The sequence below is a fragment of the Ascaphus truei genome, unplaced genomic scaffold, assembly GCF_040206685.1.
Source record: "Ascaphus truei isolate aAscTru1 unplaced genomic scaffold, aAscTru1.hap1 HAP1_SCAFFOLD_1079, whole genome shotgun sequence".
Taxonomy (NCBI): Eukaryota; Metazoa; Chordata; class Amphibia; order Anura; family Ascaphidae; genus Ascaphus; species Ascaphus truei.
The window spans coordinates 24,933-45,402 of NW_027453945.1; the positions used below are offsets into that span (position 1 = coordinate 24,933).

Below are 20,470 nucleotides of genomic sequence, written 5' to 3' on the forward strand. Positions count from 1 at the left end.
CACCCACACGCCACGAAACACAGACCCCAAGTACTACCGACCAATCAGCTACTTCCAATCACAGGGTGTGTACGGAGATCCTCACTAATCAGATCCTTATCCTCACCCACACGCCCGGAGACACAGACCCCAAGTACTACCGACCAATCAGCTACTTCCAATCACAGGGTGTGTACGGAGATCCTCACTAATCAGATCCTTATCCTCACCCACACGCCCGGAGACACAGACCCCAAGTACTACCGACCAATCAGCTACTTCCAATCACAGGGTGTGTACGGAGATCCTCACTAATCAGATCCTTATCCTCACCCACACGCCCGGAGACACAGACCCCAAGTACTACCGACCAATCAGCTACTTCCAATCACAGGGTGTGTACGGAGATCCTCACTAATCAGATCCTTATCCTCACCCACACGCCCGGAGACACAGACCCCAAGTACTACCGACCAATCAGCTACTTCCAATCACAGGGTGTGTACGGAGATCCTCACTAATCAGATCCTTATCCTCACCCACACGCCACGAAACACAGACCCCAAGTACTACCGACCAATCAGCTACTTCCAATCACAGGGTGTGTACGGAGATCCTCACTAATCAGATCCTTATCCTCACCCACACGCCACGAAACACAGACCCCAAGTACTACCGACCAATCAGCTACTTCCAATCACAGGGTGTGTACGGAGATCCTCACTAATCAGATCCTTATCCTCACCCACACGCCCGGAGACACAGACCCCAAGTTCTACCGACCAATCAGCTACTTCCAATCACAGGGTGTGTACGGAGATCCTCACTAATCAGATCCTTATCCTCACCCACACGCCCGGAGACACAGACCCCAAGTACTACCGACCAATCAGCTACTTCCAATCACAGGGTGTGTACGGAGATCCTCACTAATCAGATCCTTATCCTCACCCACACGCCCGGAGACACAGACCCCCAAGTACTACCGACCAATCAGCTACTTCCAATCACAGGGTGTGTACGGAGATCCTCACTAATCATCCTTATACTCACCCACACGCCACGAAACACAGACCCCAAGTACTACCGACCAATCAGCTACTTCCAATCACAGGGTGTGTACGGAGATCCTCACTAATCAGATCCTTATCCTCACCCACACGCCCGGAAACACAGACCCCAAGTACTACCGACCAATCAGCTACTTCCAATCACAGGGTGTGTACGGAGATCCTCACTAATCAGATCGTTATCCTCACCCACACGCCCGGAAACACAGACCCCAAGTACTACCGACCAATCAGCTACTTCCAATCACAGGGTGTGTACGGAGATCCTCACTAATCAGATCCTTATCCTCACCCACACGCCCGGAGACACAGACCCCAAGTACTACCGACCAATCAGCTACTTCCAATCACAGGGTGTGTACGGAGATCCTCACTAATCAGATCCTTATCCTCACCCACACGCCACGAAACACAGACCCCAAGTACTACCGACCAATCAGCTACTTCCAATCACAGGGTGTGTACGGAGATCCTCACTAATCAGATCCTTATCCTCACCCACACGCCACGAAACACAGACCCCAAGTACTACCGACCAATCAGCTACTTCCAATCACAGGGTGTGTACGGAGATCCTCACTAATCAGATCCTTATCCTCACCCACACGCCCGGAGACACAGACCCCAAGTTCTACCGACCAATCAGCTACTTCCAATCACAGGGTGTGTACGGAGATCCTCACTAATCAGATCCTTATCCTCACCCACACGCCCGGAGACACAGACCCCAAGTACTACCGACCAATCAGCTACTTCCAATCACAGGGTGTGTACGGAGATCCTCACTAATCAGATCCTTATCCTCACCCACACGCCCGGAGACACAGACCCCCAAGTACTACCGACCAATCAGCTACTTCCAATCACAGGGTGTGTACGGAGATCCTCACTAATCATCCTTATACTCACCCACACGCCACGAAACACAGACCCCAAGTACTACCGACCAATCAGCTACTTCCAATCACAGGGTGTGTACGGAGATCCTCACTAATCAGATCCTTATCCTCACCCACACGCCCGGAGACACAGACCCCAAGTACTACCGACCAATCAGCTACTTCTAATCACAGGGTGTGTACGGAGATCCTCACTAATCAGATCCTTATCCTCACCCACACGCCCGGAGACACAGACCCCAAGTACTACCGACCAATCAGCTACTTCCAATCACAGGGTGTGTACGGAGATCCTCACTAATCAGATCCTTATCCTCACCCACACGCCCGGAGACACAGACCCCAAGTACTACCGACCAATCAGCTACTTCCAATCACAGGGTGTGTACGGAGATCCTCACTAATCAGATCGTTATCCTCACCCACACGCCCGGAAACACAGACCCCAAGTACTACCGACCAATCAGCTACTTCCAATCACAGGGTGTGTACGGAGATCCTCACTAATCAGATCCTTATCCTCACCCACACGCCCGGAGACACAGACCCCAAGTACTACCGACCAATCAGCTACTTCCAATCACAGGGTGTGTACGGAGATCCTCACTAATCAGATCCTTATCCTCACCCACACGCCACGAAACACAGACCCCAAGTACTACCGACCAATCAGCTACTTCCAATCACAGGGTGTGTACGGAGATCCTCACTAATCAGATCCTTATCCTCACCCACACGCCACGAAACACAGACCCCAAGTACTACCGACCAATCAGCTACTTCCAATCACAGGGTGTGTACGGAGATCCTCACTAATCAGATCCTTATCCTCACCCACACGCCCGGAGACACAGACCCCAAGTTCTACCGACCAATCAGCTACTTCCAATCACAGGGTGTGTACGGAGATCCTCACTAATCAGATCCTTATCCTCACCCACACGCCCGGAGACACAGACCCCAAGTACTACCGACCAATCAGCTACTTCCAATCACAGGGTGTGTACGGAGATCCTCACTAATCAGATCCTTATCCTCACCCACACGCCACGAAACACAGACCCCAAGTACTACCGACCAATCAGCTACTTCCAATCACAGGGTGTGTACGGAGATCCTCACTAATCAGATCCTTATCCTCACCCACACGCCACGAAACACAGACCCCAAGTACTACCGACCAATCAGCTACTTCCAATCACAGGGTGTGTACGGAGATCCTCACTAATCAGATCCTTATCCTCACCCACACGCCCGGAGACACAGACCCCAAGTACTACCGACCAATCAGCTACTTCCAATCACAGGGTGTGTACGGAGATCCTCACTAATCAGATCCTTATCCTCACCCACACGCCCGGAGACACAGACCCCAAGTACTACCGACCAATCAGCTACTTCCAATCACAGGGTGTGTACGGAGATCCTCACTAATCAGATCCTTATCCTCACCCACACGCCCGGAGACACAGACTCCAAGTACTACCGACCAATCAGCTACTTCCAATCACAGGGTGTGTATGGAGATCCTCACTAATCAGATCCTTATCCTTACCCACACGCCCGGAGACACAGACCCCAAGTACTACCGACCAATCAGCTACTTCCAATCACAGGGTGTGTACGGAGATCCTCACTAATCAGATCCTTATCCTCACCCACACGCCCGGAGACACAGACCCCAAGTACTACCGACCAATCAGCTACTTCCAATCACAGGGTGTGTACGGAGATCCTCACTAATCAGATCCTTATCTTCACTCACACGCCCGGAGACACAGACCCCAAGTACTACCGACCAATCAGCTACTGCCAATCACAGGGTGTGTACGGAGATCCTCACTAATCAGATCCTTATCCTTACCCACACGCCCGGAGACACAGACCCCAAGTACTACCGACCAATCAGCTACTTCCAATCCCTTACAGGGTGTGTACGGAGATCCTCACTAAGCAGATCCTTATCCTCACCCACACGCCCGGAGACACCGACCCCAAGTACTACTGACCAATCAGCTACTTCCAATCACAGGGTGTGTACGGAGATCCTCACTAATCAGATCCTTATCCTTACCCACACGCCCGGAGACACAGACCCCAAGTACTACCGACCAATCAGCTACTACCAATCACAGGGTGTGTACGGAGATCCTCACTAATCAGATCCTTATCCTCACCCACACGCCCGGAGACACAGACCCCAAGTACTACCGACCAATCAGCTACTTCCAATCACAGGGTGTGTACGGAGATCCTCACTAATCAGATCCTTATCCTCACCCACACGCCCGGAGACACAGACCCCAAGTACTACCGACCAATCAGCTACTTCCAATCACTTAAAGTGTTTGTATGGAGATACTTACTCCCTAATCGGCTACGACACCCTCGGGACTTTGCCCGGCCTGGAGAACACGCCGGATTTCTCAGGTGATGCAACACAATGGATACCATCGAAGGCGTACAACAAGTGATTTCCTGGAGAAATGAGTACCCTCTCCCACTCCGCGCAGGATTCATAGATAACGGGAGAGCATTTTCTTCTGTTTACTCCTCAGAGGCCCTAGATACATGAAGGAGACAAAATGTTGAAGCTTACATTGAGATAATAAGCAACATTTACAAGAATGCCACATCAACCATTAGATGAAGATCCAAGCTGCGTGAGGGAAGCACCGTGTCACCAAAGCTTGTCACTGCCACACAAAGAATTGTTCAAGACATTGAATTGGGAAGAAAAAGGAATAAACAGTGAATATTTGAGTCCCCTCCGCTCTGCAGGTGACATTGTTTATTTCTGAAACAAACCCAGAAGATCTCCAGCAACAAATCGGAGAAGTCGCCGCAGCGAGTATGAAAGGGGGACACCGCGTGACTCTCAGCGAGTAAGAAAGGGGGACACCGCGTGACTCTCAGCGAGTAAGAAAGTGGGACACCGCGTGACTCTCAGCGAGTAAGAAAGGGGGACACCGCGTGACTCTCAGCGAGTGAGAAAGTGGGACACCGCGTGACTCTCAGCGAGTAAGAAAGTGGGACACCGCGTGACTCTCAGCGAGTAAGAAAGTGGGACACCGCGTGACTCTCAGCGAGTAAGATAGGGGGACACCGCGTGACTCTCAGCGAGTAAGAAAGGGGGACACCGCGTGACTCTCAGCGAGTAAGAAAGGGGGACACTGCGTGACTCAGCGAGTAAGAAAGGGGGACACCGCGTGACTCTCAGCGAGTGAGAAAGTGTGACACCGCGTGACTCTCAGCGAGTAAGAAAGGGGGACACCGCGTGACTCTCAGCGAGTGAAAAAGTGGGACACCGCGTGACTCTCAGCGAGTAAGAAAGTGGGACACCGCGTGACTCTCAGCGAGTAAGAAAGTGGGACACCGCGTGACTCTCAGCGAGTAAGAAAGGGGGACACCGCGTGACTCTCAGCGAGTGAGAAAGTGGGACACCGCGTGACTCTCAGCGAGTAAGAAAGTGGGACACCGCGTGACTCTCAGCGAGTGAGAAAGTGGGACACCGCGTGACTCTCAGCGAGTAAGAAAGGGGGACACCGCGTGACTCTCAGCGAGTGAGAAAGGGGGACACCGCGTGACTCTCAGCGAGTGAGAAAGTGGGACACCGCGTGACTCTCAGCGAGTAAGAAAGTGGGACACCGCGTGACTCTCAGCAAGTAAGAAAGGGGGACACCGCGTGACTCAGCGAGTAAGAAAGGGGGACACCGCGTGACTCTCAGCGAGTAAGAAAGGGGGACACCGCGTGACTCTCAGCGAGTGAGAAAGTGGGACACCGCGTGACTCTCAGCGAGTAAAAAAGGGGGACACCGCGTGACTCAGCGAGTAAGAAAGGGGGACACCGCGTGACTCTCAGCGAGTAAGAAAGGGGGACACCGCGTGACTCTCAGCGAGTAAGAAAGGGGGACACCGCGTGACTCTCAGCGAGTGAGAAAGTGGGACACCGCGTGACTCTCAGCGAGTAAAAAAGGGGGACACCGCGTGACTCAGCGAGTAAGAAAGGGGGACACCGCGTGACTCAGCGAGTAAGAAAGGGGGACACCGCGTGACTCTCAGCGAGTAAGATAGGGGGACACTGCGTGACTCAGCGAGTAAGAAAGGGGGACACCGCGTGACTCTCAGCGAGTGAGAAAGTGGGACACCGCGTGACTCTCAGCGAGTGAGAAAGTGGGACACCGCGTGACTCTCAGCGAGTAAGAAAGGGGGACACCGCGTGACTCTCAGCGAGTGAGAAAGGGGGACACCGCGTGACTCTCAGCGAGTGAGAAAGTGGGACACCGCGTGACTCTCAGCGAGTAAGAAAGTGGGACACCGCGTGACTCTCAGCGAGTAAGAAAGGGGGACACCGCGTGACTCAGCGAGTAAGAAAGGGGGACACCGCGTGACTCTCAGCGAGTAAGAAAGGGGGACACCGCGTGACTCTCAGCGAGTGAGAAAGTGGGACACCGCGTGACTCTCAGCGAGTAAAAAAGGGGGACACCGCGTGACTCAGCGAGTAAGAAAGGGGGACACCGCGTGACTCAGCGAGTAAGAAAGGGGGACACCGCGTGACTCAGCGAGTAAGAAAGGGGGACACCGCGTGACTCTCAGCGAGTGAGAAAGTGGGACACCGCGTGACTCTCAGCGAGTAAGAAAGTGGGACACCGCGTGACTCTCAGCGAGTAAGAAAGGGGGACACCGCGTGACTCAGCGAGTAAGAAAGGGAGACACCGCGTGACTCTCAGCGAGTAAGAAAGGGGGACACCGCGTGACTCTCAGCGAGTGAGAAAGTGGGACACCGCGTGACTCTCAGCGAGTAAAAAAGGGGGACACCGCGTGACTCAGCGAGTAAGAAAGGGGGACACCGCGTGACTCAGCGAGTAAGAAAGGGGGACACCGCGTGACTCAGCGAGTAAGAAAGGGGGACACCGCGTGACTCTCAGCGAGTAAGATAGGGGGACACTGCGTGACTCAGCGAGTAAGAAAGGGGGACACCGCGTGACTCTCAGCGAGTGAGAAAGTGGGACACCGCGTGACTCTCAGCGAGTAAGAAAGGGGGACACCGCGTGACTCTCAGCGAGTGAGAAAGTGGGACACCGCGTGACTCTCAGCGAGTAAAAAAGGGGGACACCGCGTGACTCTCAGCGAGTAAGAAAGGGGGACACCGCGTGACTCTCGGCGAGTAATAAAGTGTGACCTTGCGTGACTCTCGGCGAGTAAGAAAGGGGGACACCGCGTGACTCTCAGCGAGTGAGAAAGTGGGACACCGCGTGACTCTCAGCGAGTAAGAAAGGGGGACACCGCGTGACTCTCAGCGAGTGAGAAAGTGGGACACCGCGTGATTCTCAGCGAGTAAAAAAGGGGGACACCGCGTGACTCAGCGAGTAAGAAAGGGGGACACCGCGTGACTCTCAGCGAGTGAGAAAGTGGGACACCGCGTGACTCTCAGCGAGTAAAAAAGGGGGACACCGCGTGACTCAGCGAGTAAGAAAGGGGGACACCGCGTGACTCTCAGCGAGTAAGAAAGGGGGACACCGCGTGACTCTCAGCGAGTGAGAAAGTGGGACACCGCGTGACTCTCAGCGAGTAAGAAAGTGGGACACCGCGTGACTCTCAGCGAGTAAGAAAGGGGGACACCGCGTGACTCTCAGCGAGTGAGAAAGTGGGACACCGCGTGACTCAGCGAGTGAGAAAGGGGGACACCGCGTGACTCTCAGCGAGTAAGAAAGTGTGACCTTGCGTGACTCTCGGCGAGTAAGAAAGGGGGACACCGCGTGACTCTCAGCGAGTAAGAAAGGGGGACACCGCATCACTCTCGGCGAGTAAGAAAGGGGGACACCGCGTGACTCAGTGAGTAAGAAAGGGGGACACCGCATCACTCTCGGCGAGTAAGAAAGGGGGACACCGCGTGACTCAGCGAGTAAGAAAGGGGGACACCGCGTGACTCTCAGCGAGTAAGAAAGTGGGACACCGCGTGACTCTCAGCGAGTAAGAAAGTGGGACACCGCGTGACACTCAGCGAGTAAGAAAGGGGGACACCGCGTGACACTCAGCGAGTAAGAAAGGGGGACACCGCGTGACTCTCAGCGAGTAAGAAAGGGGGACACCGCGTGACTCAGCGAGTAAGAAAGGGGGACACCGCGTGACACTCAGCGAGTGAGAAAGGGGGACACCGCGTGACTCTCAGCGAGTGAGAAAGGGGGACACCGCGTGACTCTCAGCGAGTAAGAAAGGGGGACACCGCGTGACTCTCAGCGAGTGAGAAAGGGGGACACCGCGTGACTCAGCGAGTAAGAAAGGGGGACACCGCGTGACTCTCGGCGAGTAAGAAAGGGGGACACCGCGTGACTCTCAGCGAATAAGAAAGGGGGACACCGCGTGACTCTCAGCGAGTAAGAAAGGGGGACACCGCGTGACACTCGGCGAGTAAGAAAGGGGGACACCGCGTGACACTCAGCGAGTGAGAAAGGGGGACACCGCGTGACTCAGCGAGTAAGAAAGGAGGACACCGCGTGACTCTCAGCGAGTAAGAAAGGGGGACACCGCGTGACTCTCAGCGAGTGAGAAAGGGGGACACCGCGTGACTCTCAGCGAGTAAGAAAGGGGGACACCGCGTGACTCAGCGAGTAAGAAAGGGGGACACCGCGTGACTCTCAGCGAGTAAGAAAGGGGGACACCGCGTGACTCAGCGAGTAAGAAAGGGGGACACCGCGTGACTCAGCGAGTAAGAAAGGGACACCGCGTGACTCTCAGCGAGTAAGAAAGGGGGACACCGCGTGACTCTCAGCGAGTAAGAAAGGGGGACATCGCGTGACTCTCAGCGAGTAAGAAAGGGGGACACCGCGTGACTCAGCGAGTAAGAAAGGGGGACACCGCGTGACTCAGCGAGTAAGAAAGGGGGACACCGCGTGACTCAGCGAGTAAGAAAGGGGGACACCGCGTGACTCTCGGCGAGTAAGAAAGGGGGACACCGCGTGACTCTCGGCGAGTAATAAAGTGTGACCTTGCGTGACTCTCGGCGAGTAAGAAAGGGGGACACCGCATCACTCTCGGCGAGTAAGAAAGGGGGACACCGCGTGACTCTCGGCGAGTAAGAAAGGGGGACACCGCGTGACTCTCGTCGAGTAAGAAAGTGGGACACCGCGTGACTCTCGGCGAGTAAGAAAGGGGGACACCGCGTGACTGTCGGCGAGTAAGAAAGGGGGACACCGCGTGACTTTCGGCGAGTTAGAAAGGGGGACACCGCGTGACTGTCGGCGAGTAAGAAAGGGGGACACCGCGTGACTGTCGGCGAGTAAGAAAGGGGGACACCGCGTGACTGTCGGCGAGTAAGAAAGGGGGACACCGCGTGACTGTCGGCGAGTAAGAAAGGGGGACACCGCGTGACTGTCGGCGAGTAAGAAAGGGGGACACCGCGTGACTCTCGGCGAGTAAGAAAGGGGGACACCGCGTGACTCTCGGCGAGTAAGAAAGGGGGACACCGCGTGACTCTCGGCGAGTAAGAAAGGGGGACACCGCGTGACTCTCGGCGAGTAAGAAAGGGGGACACCGCAGGACTGTCGGCGAGTAAGAAAGGGGGACACCGCGTGACTCGGCGACTAAGAAAGGGGGACACCGCGTGACTCTCGGCGAGTAAGAAAGGGGGAAACCGCGTGACTCTCGGCGAGTAAGAAAGGGGGACACCGCGTGACTCTCGGCGAGTAAGAAAGTGGGACACCGCGTGACTCTCAGCGAGTAAGAAAGGGGGACACCGCGTGACTCGTCGAGTAAGAAAGTGGGACACCGCGTGACTCGTCGAGTAAGAAAGTGGGACACCGCGTGACTCGTCGAGTAAGAAAGTGGGACACCGCGTGACTCGTCGAGTAAGAAAGTGGGACACCGCGTGACTCTCAGCGAGTGAGAAAGGGGGACACCGCGTGACTCGGCGAGTAAGAAAGTTGGACACCGCGTGACTCGTCGAGTAAGAAAGTGGGACACCGCGTGACTCTCAGCGAGTGAGAAAGGGGGACACCACGTGACTCGGCGAGTAAGAAAGTGGGACACCGCGTGACTCGTCGAGTAAGAAAGTGGGACACCGCGTGACTCGTCGAGTAAGAAAGTGGGACACCGCGTGACTCGTCGAGTAAGAAAGTGGGACACCGCGTGACTCGTCGAGTAAGAAAGTGGGACACCGCGTGACTCTCAGCGAGTGAGAAAGGGGGACACCGCGTGACTCGGCGAGTAAGAAAGTGGGACACCGCGTGACTCGTCGAGTAAGAAAGTGGGACACCGCGTGACTCTCAGCGAGTGAGAAAGGGGGACACCACGTGACTCGGCGAGTAAGAAAGTGGGACACCGCGTGACTCGTCGAGTAAGAAAGTGGGACACCGCGTGACTCGTCGAGTAAGAAAGTGGGACACCGCGTGACTCAGTGAGTAAGAAAGTGGGACACCGTGTGACTCTCAGCGAGACCAAAGATGGAAATGAATGGAACTAGGAGACTTGGAGGACGATGGCTGCCTCGTCCGGCGAGTAACAATGGGGGGAACCTTATGAATGAGATCAGTAGGAGAATGAAGATGGGATGGAGGCGTTTGGAAGAAACAAGACACTATTACAGGGGAACCTCTCACTGCCTCAAGGAAAGTGTGTGACCCGTGTATCCTGCCCGTGCTCACGTATGTGTGTGACCCGTGTATCCTGCCCGTGCTCACGTATGTGTGTGACCCGTGTATCCTGCCCGTGCTCACGTATGGATGTGACACTTGGACCCTAAATGTGAAGATAATTCAGAAGCTTCAGACAACACAAAGTAGGGAGAGATGCATGCTGGGTATTACCCAAAGAGACAGGAAAAAGAATGAATGGGTTTGAAACCAAACAAAAGCATGTGACATCATCGCACGGGAGATGAAATTAAAATGGCGTTGGGCTGGCCATATCACATGAAGAAATTACCTTCATTGGACAAAGATGGAACTCGACTGGATTCCAAGATGCCCAAAAGTAAGATGGGAGGAAGGTACTGTGTGGAAGCGACATGAAGAGAGGCTGTAACCGCACGACCTGGGAGATCGCTGGGGACACTTCATCCAGCAGTGGGGAGACACGGGCTGGAGAGGATGGGATGAGGGAATGTGTGGGAGCGACGTGGAGAAGAGAGGCTGTAACCGCAGGACCTGGGAGATCGCTGGGGAGACTTCATCCAGCAGTGGGGAGACACGGGCTGGAGAGGATGGGATGAGGGAATGTGTGGGAGCGACGTGGAGAAGAGAGGCTGTAACCGCAGGACCTGGGAGATCACTGGGGAGGCTTCATGCAGCAGTGGGGAGACACGGGCTGGGGAGGATGGGACGAGGGAATGTGTGGGAGCGACGTGGAGAAGAGAGGCTGTAACCGCAGGACCTGGGGGATCACCGGGGAGACTTCATCCAGCAGTGGGGAGACACGGGCTGGAGAGGATGGGATGAGGGAATGTGTGGGAGCGACGTGGAGAAGAGAGGCTGTAACCCCAGGACCTGGAGATCACTGGGGAGACTTCATCCATTAGTGGGGAGATACGGGCTGGACACTGTGTCTGTCTGATAACTGAGGAACGCACACACAATGTGTTCTTGGAAATGGCGTCGAATAGAGAATCGTTATAAATCGAAACCCAGTTTGATGTTCCGTGCCTGACCGAGGCCAAGAACACACAATATAGGACTAGGGCAAGAAAACACGCTGACCTACAACCAGTACTTAGCTGCCTCTCTTATTTCTGTATTTTTCTTAGCTCTACGCAACAGGAAATCATTATCACTTCCTGCATAGCCTGGCATTACTGGCAGTGCCACACTGCAGGAGACCGCTGCTGGTATGTGACAGACGCCCTGCCCCGCAGAGTGACACAGTGACAGAAGGGAGCCATGAGCCTGTCCCTCCCCCCGCAGGATGACACAGTGACAGAAGGGAGCCATGAGCCTGTCCCTCCCCCCGCAGGGTGACACAGTGACACAGACAGAAGGGAGCCATGAGCCTGTCCCTCCCCCCGCAGGGTGACACAGTGACACAGACAGAAGGGAGCTATGAGCCTGTCCCTCCCCCCGCAGGGTGACACAGTGACACAGACAGAAGGGAGCCATGAGCCTGTCCCTCCCCCCGCAGGGTGACACAGTGACACAGACAGAAGGGAGCTATGAGCCTGTCCCTGCCCCGCAGGGTGACACAGTGACACAGACAGAAGGGAGCTATGAGTCTGTCCCTCCCCCCGCAGGGTGACACAGTGACACAGACAGAAGGGAGCTTTGTGTCTGTCCCTCCCCCCGCAGGGTGACACAGTGACAGACAGAAGGGAGCTATGAGCCTGTCCCTCACCCCGCAGGGTGACACAGTGACACAGACAGAGGGGAGCTATGAGCCTGTCCCTCCCCCGCAGAGTGACACAGTGACAGAAGGGAGCCATGAGCCTGTCCCTCCCCCCGCCTGTCCCTCCCCCCGCAGGGTGACACAGTGACACAGACAGAAGGGAGCTATGAGCCTGTCCCTCCCCCCGCAGGGTGACAGAGTGACACAGACAGAAGGGAGCTATGAGACTGTCCCTCCCCCCGCAGGGTGACACAGTGACACAGAAAGAAGGGAGCTATGAGCCTGTCCCTCCCCCCGCAGGGTGACACAGTGACACAGACAGAAGGGAGCTATGAGACTGTCCCTCCCCCCGCAGGGTGACACAGTGACACAGACAGAAGGGAGCTATGAGCCTGTCCCTCCCCCCGCAGGGTGACACAGTGACACAGACAGAAGGGAGCTATGAGCCTGTCCCTCCCCCCGCAGGGTGACACAGTGACACAGACAGAAGGGAGCTATGAGTCTGTCCCTCCCCCCGCAGGGTGACACAGTGACAGACAGAAGGGAGCTATGAGTCTGTCCCTCCCCCCGCAGGGTGACACAGTGGCACAGACAGAAGGGAGCTATGAGTCTGTCCTTCCCCCCGCAGGGTGACACAGTGACACAGACAGAAGGGAGCTATGAGTCTGTCCCTCCCCCCGCAGGGTGACAGACAGAAGGGAGCTATGAGTCTGTTCCTCCCCCCGCAGGGTGACACAGACAGAAGGGAGCTATGAGCCTGTCCCTCCCACCGCAGTGTGACAAAGTGACAGACAGAAGGGAGCTATGAGCCTGTCCCTCCCCCCGCAGGGTGACACAGTGACAGACAGAAGGGAGTTATGAGTCTGTCCCTCCCCCCGCAGGGTGACACAGTGACACAGACAGAAGGGAGCTATGAGTTTGTCCTTCCCCCCGCAGGGTGACACAGTGACACAGACAGAAGGGAGCTATGAGTCTGTCCCTCCCACCGCAGGGTGACACAGTGACACAGACAGAAGGGAGCTATGAGCCTGTCCCTCCCCCCGCAGAGTGACACAGTGACAGACAGAAGGGAGCTATGAGCCTGTCCCTCCCCCCGCAGGGTGACACAGACAGAAGGGAGCTATGAGTCTGTCCCTCCCCCCGCAGGGTGACACAGTGACAGACAGAAGGGAGCTATGAGCCTGTCCCTCCCCCCGCAGAGTGACACAGTGACACAGACAGAAGGGAGCTATGAGTCTGTCCCTCCCCCGCAGTGTGACACAGTGACACAGACAAAAGGGAGCTATGAGTCTGTCCCTCCCCCCGCAGGGTGACACAGACAGGAGGGAGCTATGAGACTGTCCCTCCCCCCGCAGGGTGACACAGTGACACAGACAGAAGGGAGCTATGAGTCTGTCCCTCCCCCCGCAGGGTGACACAGACAGAAGGGAGCTAAGAGACTGTCCCCTCCTCCCGCAGAGTGACACAGACAGAAGGGAGCTATGAGTCTGTCCCTCCCCCCGCAGGGTGACACAGACAGAAGGGAGCTATGAGTCTGGCCCTCCCCCTGCAGGGTGACACAGACAGGAGGGAGCTATGAGTCTGTCCCTCCCCCCGCAGGGTGACAGTGCCACAGACAGAAGGGAGCTATGAGCCTGTCCCTCCCCCCGCAGGGTGACACCGTGACACAGACAGAAGGGAGCTATGAGCCTGTCCCTCCCCCCACAGGGTGACACAGTGACACAGACAGAAGGGAACTATGAGTCTGTCCCTCCCCCGCAGGGTGACACAGTGACACAGAGAGAAGGGAGCTATGAGCCTGTCCCTCCCCCCGCAGGGTGACACCGTGACACAGACAGAAGGGAGCTATGAGCCTGTCCCTCCCCCCGCAGGGTGACACAGTGACACAGACAGAAGGGAGCTATGAGACTGTCCCTCCCCCCGCAGGGTGACACAGTGACACAGGCAGAAGGGAGCTATGAGACTGTCCCTCCCCCCGCAGGGTGACACAGTGACACAGACAGAAGGGAGCTACGAGCCTGTCCCTCCCCCCGCAGGGTGACACAGTGACACAGACAGAAGGGAGCTATGAGCCTGTCCCTCCCCCCGCAGGGTGACACAGTGACACAGACAGAAGGGAGCTATGAGCCTGTCCCTCCCCCCGCAGGGTGACACAGTGACACAGACAAAAGGGAGATATGAGCCTGTCCCTCCCCCGTATGGTGACACAGTGACACAGACAGAAGGGAGCTATGAGCCTGTCCCTCCCCCCGCAGGGTGACACAGACAGAAGGGAGCTATGAGCCCGTCCCTCCCCCCGCAGGGTGACATAGTGACACAGACAGAAGGGAGCTATGAGCCTGTCCCTCCCCCCGCAGGGTGACACAGTGACACAGACAGAAGGGAGCTATGAGCCTGTCCCTCCCCCCGCAGGGTGACACAGTGACACAGACAGAAGGGAGCTATGAGCCTGTCCCTCCCCCTGCAGGGTGACACAGTGACACAGACAGAAGGGAGCTATGAGCCTGTCCCTCCCCCCGCAGGGTGACACAGACAGAAGGGAGCTATGAGTCTGTCCCTCCCCCCGCAGGGTGACACAGTTACACAGACAGAAGGGAGCTATGAGCCTGTCCCTCCCCCCGCGGGGTGACACAGACAGAAGGGAGCTATGAGACTGTCCCTCCCCCCGCAGGGTGACACAGTGACACAGACAGAAGGGAGCTATGAGCCTGTCCCTCCCCCCGCAGGGTGACACAGTGACACAGACAGAAGGGAGATATGAGCCTGTCCCTCCCCCGTATGGTGACACAGTGACACAGACAGAAGGGAGCTATGAGCCTGTCCCTCCCCCCGCAGGGTGACACAGACAGAAGGGAGCTATGAGCCTGTCCCTCCCCCCGCAGGGTGACATAGTGACACAGACAGAAGGGAGCTATGAGCCTGTCCCTCCCCCCGCAGGGTGACACAGTGACACAGACAGAAGGGAGCTATGAGACTGTCCCTCCCCCCGCAGGGTGACACAGACAGAAGGGAGCTATGAGTCTGTCCCTCTCCCCGCAGGGTGACACAGTGACACAGACAGAAGGGAGCTATGAGCCTGTCCCTCCCCCCGCAGGGTGACACAGACAGAAGGGAGCTATGAGCCTGTGTCTCTCCCCGCAGGGTGACACAGACAGAAGGGAGCTATGAGCCTGTCCCTCCCCCCGCAAGGTGACACAGTGACACAGACAGAAGGGAGCTATGAGCCTGTCCCTCCCCCTGCAGGGTGACACAGTGACACAGACAGAAGGGAGCTATGAGCCTGTCCCTCCCCCCGCAGGGTGACACAGTGACACAGACAGAAGGGAGCTATGACTCTGTCCCTCCCCCCGCAGGGTGACACAGTGACACAGACAGAAGGGAGCTATGAGTCTGTCCCTCCCCCCGCAGTGTGACACAGTGACACAGACAGAAGGGAGCTATGACTCTGTCCCTCCCCCCGCAGGGTGACACAGTGACACAGACAGAAGGGAGCTATGAGTCTGTCCCTCCCCCCGCAGGGTGACACAGTGACACAGACAGAAGGGAGCTATGAGTCTGTCCCTCCCCCCGCAGGGTGACACAGTGACACAGACAGAAGGGAGCTATGAGCCTGTCCCTCCCCCCGCAGGGTGACACAGTGACACAGACAGAAGGGAGCTATGAGCCTGTCCCTCCCCCCGCAGGGTGACACAGTGACACAGACAGAAGGGAGCTATGAGCCTGTCCCTCCCCCCGCAGGGTGACACAGTGACACAGACAGAAGGGAGCTATGAGTCTGTCCCTCCCCCCGCAGGGTGACACAGTGACACAGACAGAAGGGAGTTGTGCCTGTCCCCCTGTGACACTGTCCCCTCTCCCTCAGGCTGGCTCTCTCCTGACCTCCGGAATGCTGCTCTTCTGCGGAACATTCTATTATCACGCTCTAACGGGGAACCCCACTCTCACCAAGGCGGCTCCCTATGGAGGGACCCTTCTTATTTTGGGTTGGGCCGCCATGGCCCTGTGACCTTCGTTCATCGCACCCTATGGCGCTAGTTTCTTTTTTTCGTTTTTTTTTTTGCCCCCCCAGACCGAAATTATGTTGGAATTATGCTGGAAATCTCTTCATTCTATTAAAGGAGGGGGGGGGAGATAAGTGTTAATGAATGGGGGGGGGATAAGTGTTAATGAATGGGGGGGGGGCATAGAGAACGAGGAAATAGAGAATATTCTACCTCCTGTCTCTGACCGGTATAATGAAATAAGGGGGTAATTTGTAAATAAAATAACATTTGGAAAATAACTCCGGGTTCACCATATTAAGACCTCCCTTATTTCTAGACCTGCAAGTGATGTGTCTGCTCACTAAATTGAGCCTGTTTCCCCCACAACACCTGAATAAATTATTTAAAGAAACTACAACTTTCTCAGGCAGGGGGAATACGAAAATTAAATAGCTAAAAATAGGCCATTAAGTTTTATAACCATGTAACAGGGGACTTATCCCTGTTCACAAATGTGCCTCTAATCCAGCAGTGTGGTGGTTAACTGCTGGTAGGCTATTAACTAACACCACCTGGCTGATTGCAGGTGGTAGAAAAAGCCTGCCTTTGAGACAGGAAGAGAGACTCCTTAGCTCACGTGTGAGCTGAACAAGGAAACAGAGCAGAGGTTCTTGAGTCTCCCAGGAGAGACTGACCGAGAGAACACAGATCTCTGGAGATGACAAATAAGACTTCTAAACCGGGATGCTGATAATCCGGAGAAAAGGCAGCAACCCTGGAAACAGATAAGACTTTATTTTCCATTGACTGTTTATATATATATATATATATATATAACTTGGGCTGGAGAATAGCCTGGGTAGCCACCCAGTTAAAAGGGGCTGGAATAGAAGGATATATATATGCCAAAAGTGGAGCAAGTTTTATTGGGCTCACTATTTCTCTGATGTTGATTTTTGCTGTGTTTAAAGCGACAGGCACAATAAAGCCTTGTTTTAATTTCACCTTAAAACAGTCTCCATTATGTACCTCTGCACATGTCCTCCTACATATGGTGTCAGAAATTTGGGATGAGAGGTGGCCTTTCAAGTTTAAAGGGCCGGAGATTGCCTGTGGAATTTTTTATTTGTGCTTTTGCCTGCATACAGTCTTGCAAACAAACCTGAGCAACAAAAACAAAGATTCACCTGCAGCAGAGATCAGAATTAAAGGGGCTTTGCCTTCCAGCAGTAGTCAGGGTTCAAGAAGTGAGTTAGCGCTCCAAAGGAGCTAGGCTTTATTGTTTTCGTTAAAAAAAAAAAAAAAAAAAGTCTGCCTGTGTATCTTGGGAGAGTGAATGCCATAATACCCAAGATTGAGATGAGACTGAAAATTACTGAACTCAAGCAGAAAACCAAATTCTGTTGCTGAAGCGGAGGGATTGCACATAGCAAGTAAATAGTGTAAAGCAAATGCCTTTGCTGAAGCCAGAAATGGGCAGCTAGCAAGCATTGTATTTAAAGAAATAAAACCCTGGGAATTTAAAATGGCCACCCAGCTGAAGTCAAATACAGACTGTAAAAATAGGGAAGAAAATTTGTTCCTGGTGTAAAGAACCCCACCACACGGAGCAGTGTCCCTTCAGGCCTTATTCAGACGTTGAGAATGAATGCATGCACAGTAATGCTAATGTTGTAAAACTTACCAAAGGGAAGGAAAAGTCTACAGAGAGGCCTGTGAGAGCTACGACCTCTACAAGCAAAATATGCCCACCTGTAGGACTACAACTATTTGGGGTTCTAGCAAATACAGTGACAACAGCTGCAATAGCGCCTCCTGAGGTCAGGAAGAAAAATATACCTGATGGCCCCAAAATGGAGGACAAGATGCAGCGTTCCTGTAATGAACCCTACCCCACGGAAGAGTGGCCCTTCCAGTCCGATGAGGAGGAAGACATCTCTTATGGGGAACCCAAACCGAGTCACACCCACAAAACACCCCAAGAATGGTGGAGGTGCCTGAACTCGGTACGTACCGAAAAGACCGCTCCCTTTGATGACGAATAGGATCGGCGGGAGAAAGAGCGGGAGCAGTGGATCACCGAATATTTCCGTCAGCTATTACAGTTGCAAGAAAAGCCAGGTGGATCCAGTGATGCTGCTAAAATTTCAAATGAAGATGGAGACCCCAGTACCCCTGAAGGGACGGTGTCATCCAAAACAAAAAGGCGAAAAATGAAAAAGAAAAGCGGTTCTTCACTTACCGTGGAAGGAACAGACACATCTGCAGATCTTGCGGAGGAAAAGGGGGTCCGAAATGCCCTGCAGCCTAGAGAAAATGGAGAAGTCGTCCCACGGATGACCGAATATCCAGAGGGCCCAAGGCAGAAGTCGTGTACCACAAAGAAGTGTCTGTCCGGTGCCAACAGTGAGGAACCCTCAACCAGTCATCCCAGGGAAGCGGAGCCGGAACCAGTGAGTGACGATCCCTTGACCAGCCCTGGGGATGCCCTGAAGGTTGCCAGGCGTGACTGTGATCGGCTCCGGGAAAATAACGTGAAGCTACAGAAAGACGTGCTCACAATGTACTCTTTGGCCAGGACAGAATTGGACGATCTCAAGACTGAGCTAGACACTGCAAACGCTACTATTACCGCCATGGATGAAAAGCAGAGCCAATCTGATAAAATGATGGCTAAGCTGAAGCGGAGGTATGAGGAGGCACTGAAGCAGATGACAGTCTTCCAGCAAGAGATGCACACTCTTCGCCTAGAGCTGAATGCCTCACAACAGGAGGTCAACAGGGTCCGGACAGAGGTAGATGTATCTCAGAACTAGGTTCAAACACTCCGCAGAGCATGGATGCCTCACATCATGAGATCAACAGCGGCCGCACAGAACTGGAAGTCTCCAGAAAGGAACTTCACAGTCTCTCAGAAGGAGCTTCAGAACCTAAACCTGGAGATGGAAGTCTCACGCCAGGAGACAGCCCGCTTCCAAGCAGATGTGCAAAAATGGAAGGTAGACTGCAAGGAGGCCCTGAATAGTACAGAGACTGGAAAAAGAGAAAATTTAAGATTAAAAAAAGAAAATTCTGAGTTGACAGAACACGTCAAGGAAATGTTTGAAGCAGAGCACCGACTGTAGAACCAACTGCAAGGTCTGCGTACGCACCTCCAGTATGCTGAGGAGAAGCAGCAAACGCTGCAGGAAGAAAAGCTGCAGGCTGCTAAAGAGGTACAAGCGCTGCAGGAACGTCTGAATACCCAGTACGTCCCCACAGAGCAGTATGAGGAGCGATAGGCCACGCTGCATGTCTTCAGAGCATCGCTGGAGGCGGAGCTTCAAAACCAGGTGACTGTATGAGAGGGAGCGTGAGAAGGCTCAGAAACTGGAGCAAGAGCTGGAGAGACAGAGAGACTGTTCCATTCCCTTGAGTCAGTACACCAAGGAGAAAACAGACGCAGCGGCAACCTTGACGACAAAAATTACAGAGCTCCAGAATATGAAGGAGACTCTGATACAGATTCCACCAATACGGAAAAAGGTATTGGCCCTGCCCAAGCACCGGTATCCCACAGTAACTAATGCCCGTGAGGACAAGGGTACAGTGAGAGTTGGGGACTCCACGCACCTTCAAAACAAGATTATGAAGTTTCAGCCACCTAAGAAAGCACTAGCCAAACCTACAGCTGCCCAACAGGCAACAAACAGAGGTAGGAGTGCAGAATCAAAGCCAGAAGAATCCTCAGCTGAGGAAGCTGAAAAGATAGGACGTTCTCTGGAAAGGGAGGTGGAGGTGCAATTCAGTCCCAAAGAAGCTGAACTGGCGACTCCATTGTGTGGAGGAGGTGCAGAAAGATCGCTTCAAGAGCGGAAAATTCTAAGGGCTAGTCCTAACTGCTCTACAACTGTGGCCATACAGTTTGTCTACAAAAAGAGGAGTGCCCGACGCAACGGAAATCTCATGACCACGCATTCGGTAAAAAAACTTTACTTGGAAAAAGTCCTCCTCGAGCGACTGAGGAGTGCTGATCTCAAACACCTTCGGGAGGAGACAAAAATAAACTGGAGAAAGGGCTCCAATCCCAGCGGGACAGAGGGATCTCTTCCTCCATCCACTCTCATTCAAGTCACAGAAAGATCTCGAATGAGAGTGGAAGGATGGGCTTTGGCCGTGGTAAGCCCGAGCTTCCCACAAACAGGGGAGGTATGTAACAGGGGACTTATCCCTGTTCACAAATGTGCCT

General features: G+C 54.4%; 1 protein-coding gene across 1 annotated transcript in view; it reads left to right on the forward strand.

Annotated features, from left to right (window-relative positions):
- TMEM256 (transmembrane protein 256) overlaps window positions 1-16,389 on the forward strand; it is a 31,382-nt gene extending 14,993 nt beyond the window's left edge. Inside the window, exons 3-4 of the mRNA XM_075581144.1 lie at window positions 11,688-11,768; window positions 16,122-16,389. Of these exons, the coding sequence (XP_075437259.1) occupies window positions 11,688-11,768; window positions 16,122-16,265 (225 nt within the window). The 3' untranslated portion in view covers window positions 16,266-16,389. The remainder of the gene's footprint in view (window positions 1-11,687; window positions 11,769-16,121) is intronic.
- The last annotated feature ends 4,081 nt before the right edge of the window (window positions 16,390-20,470 follow it).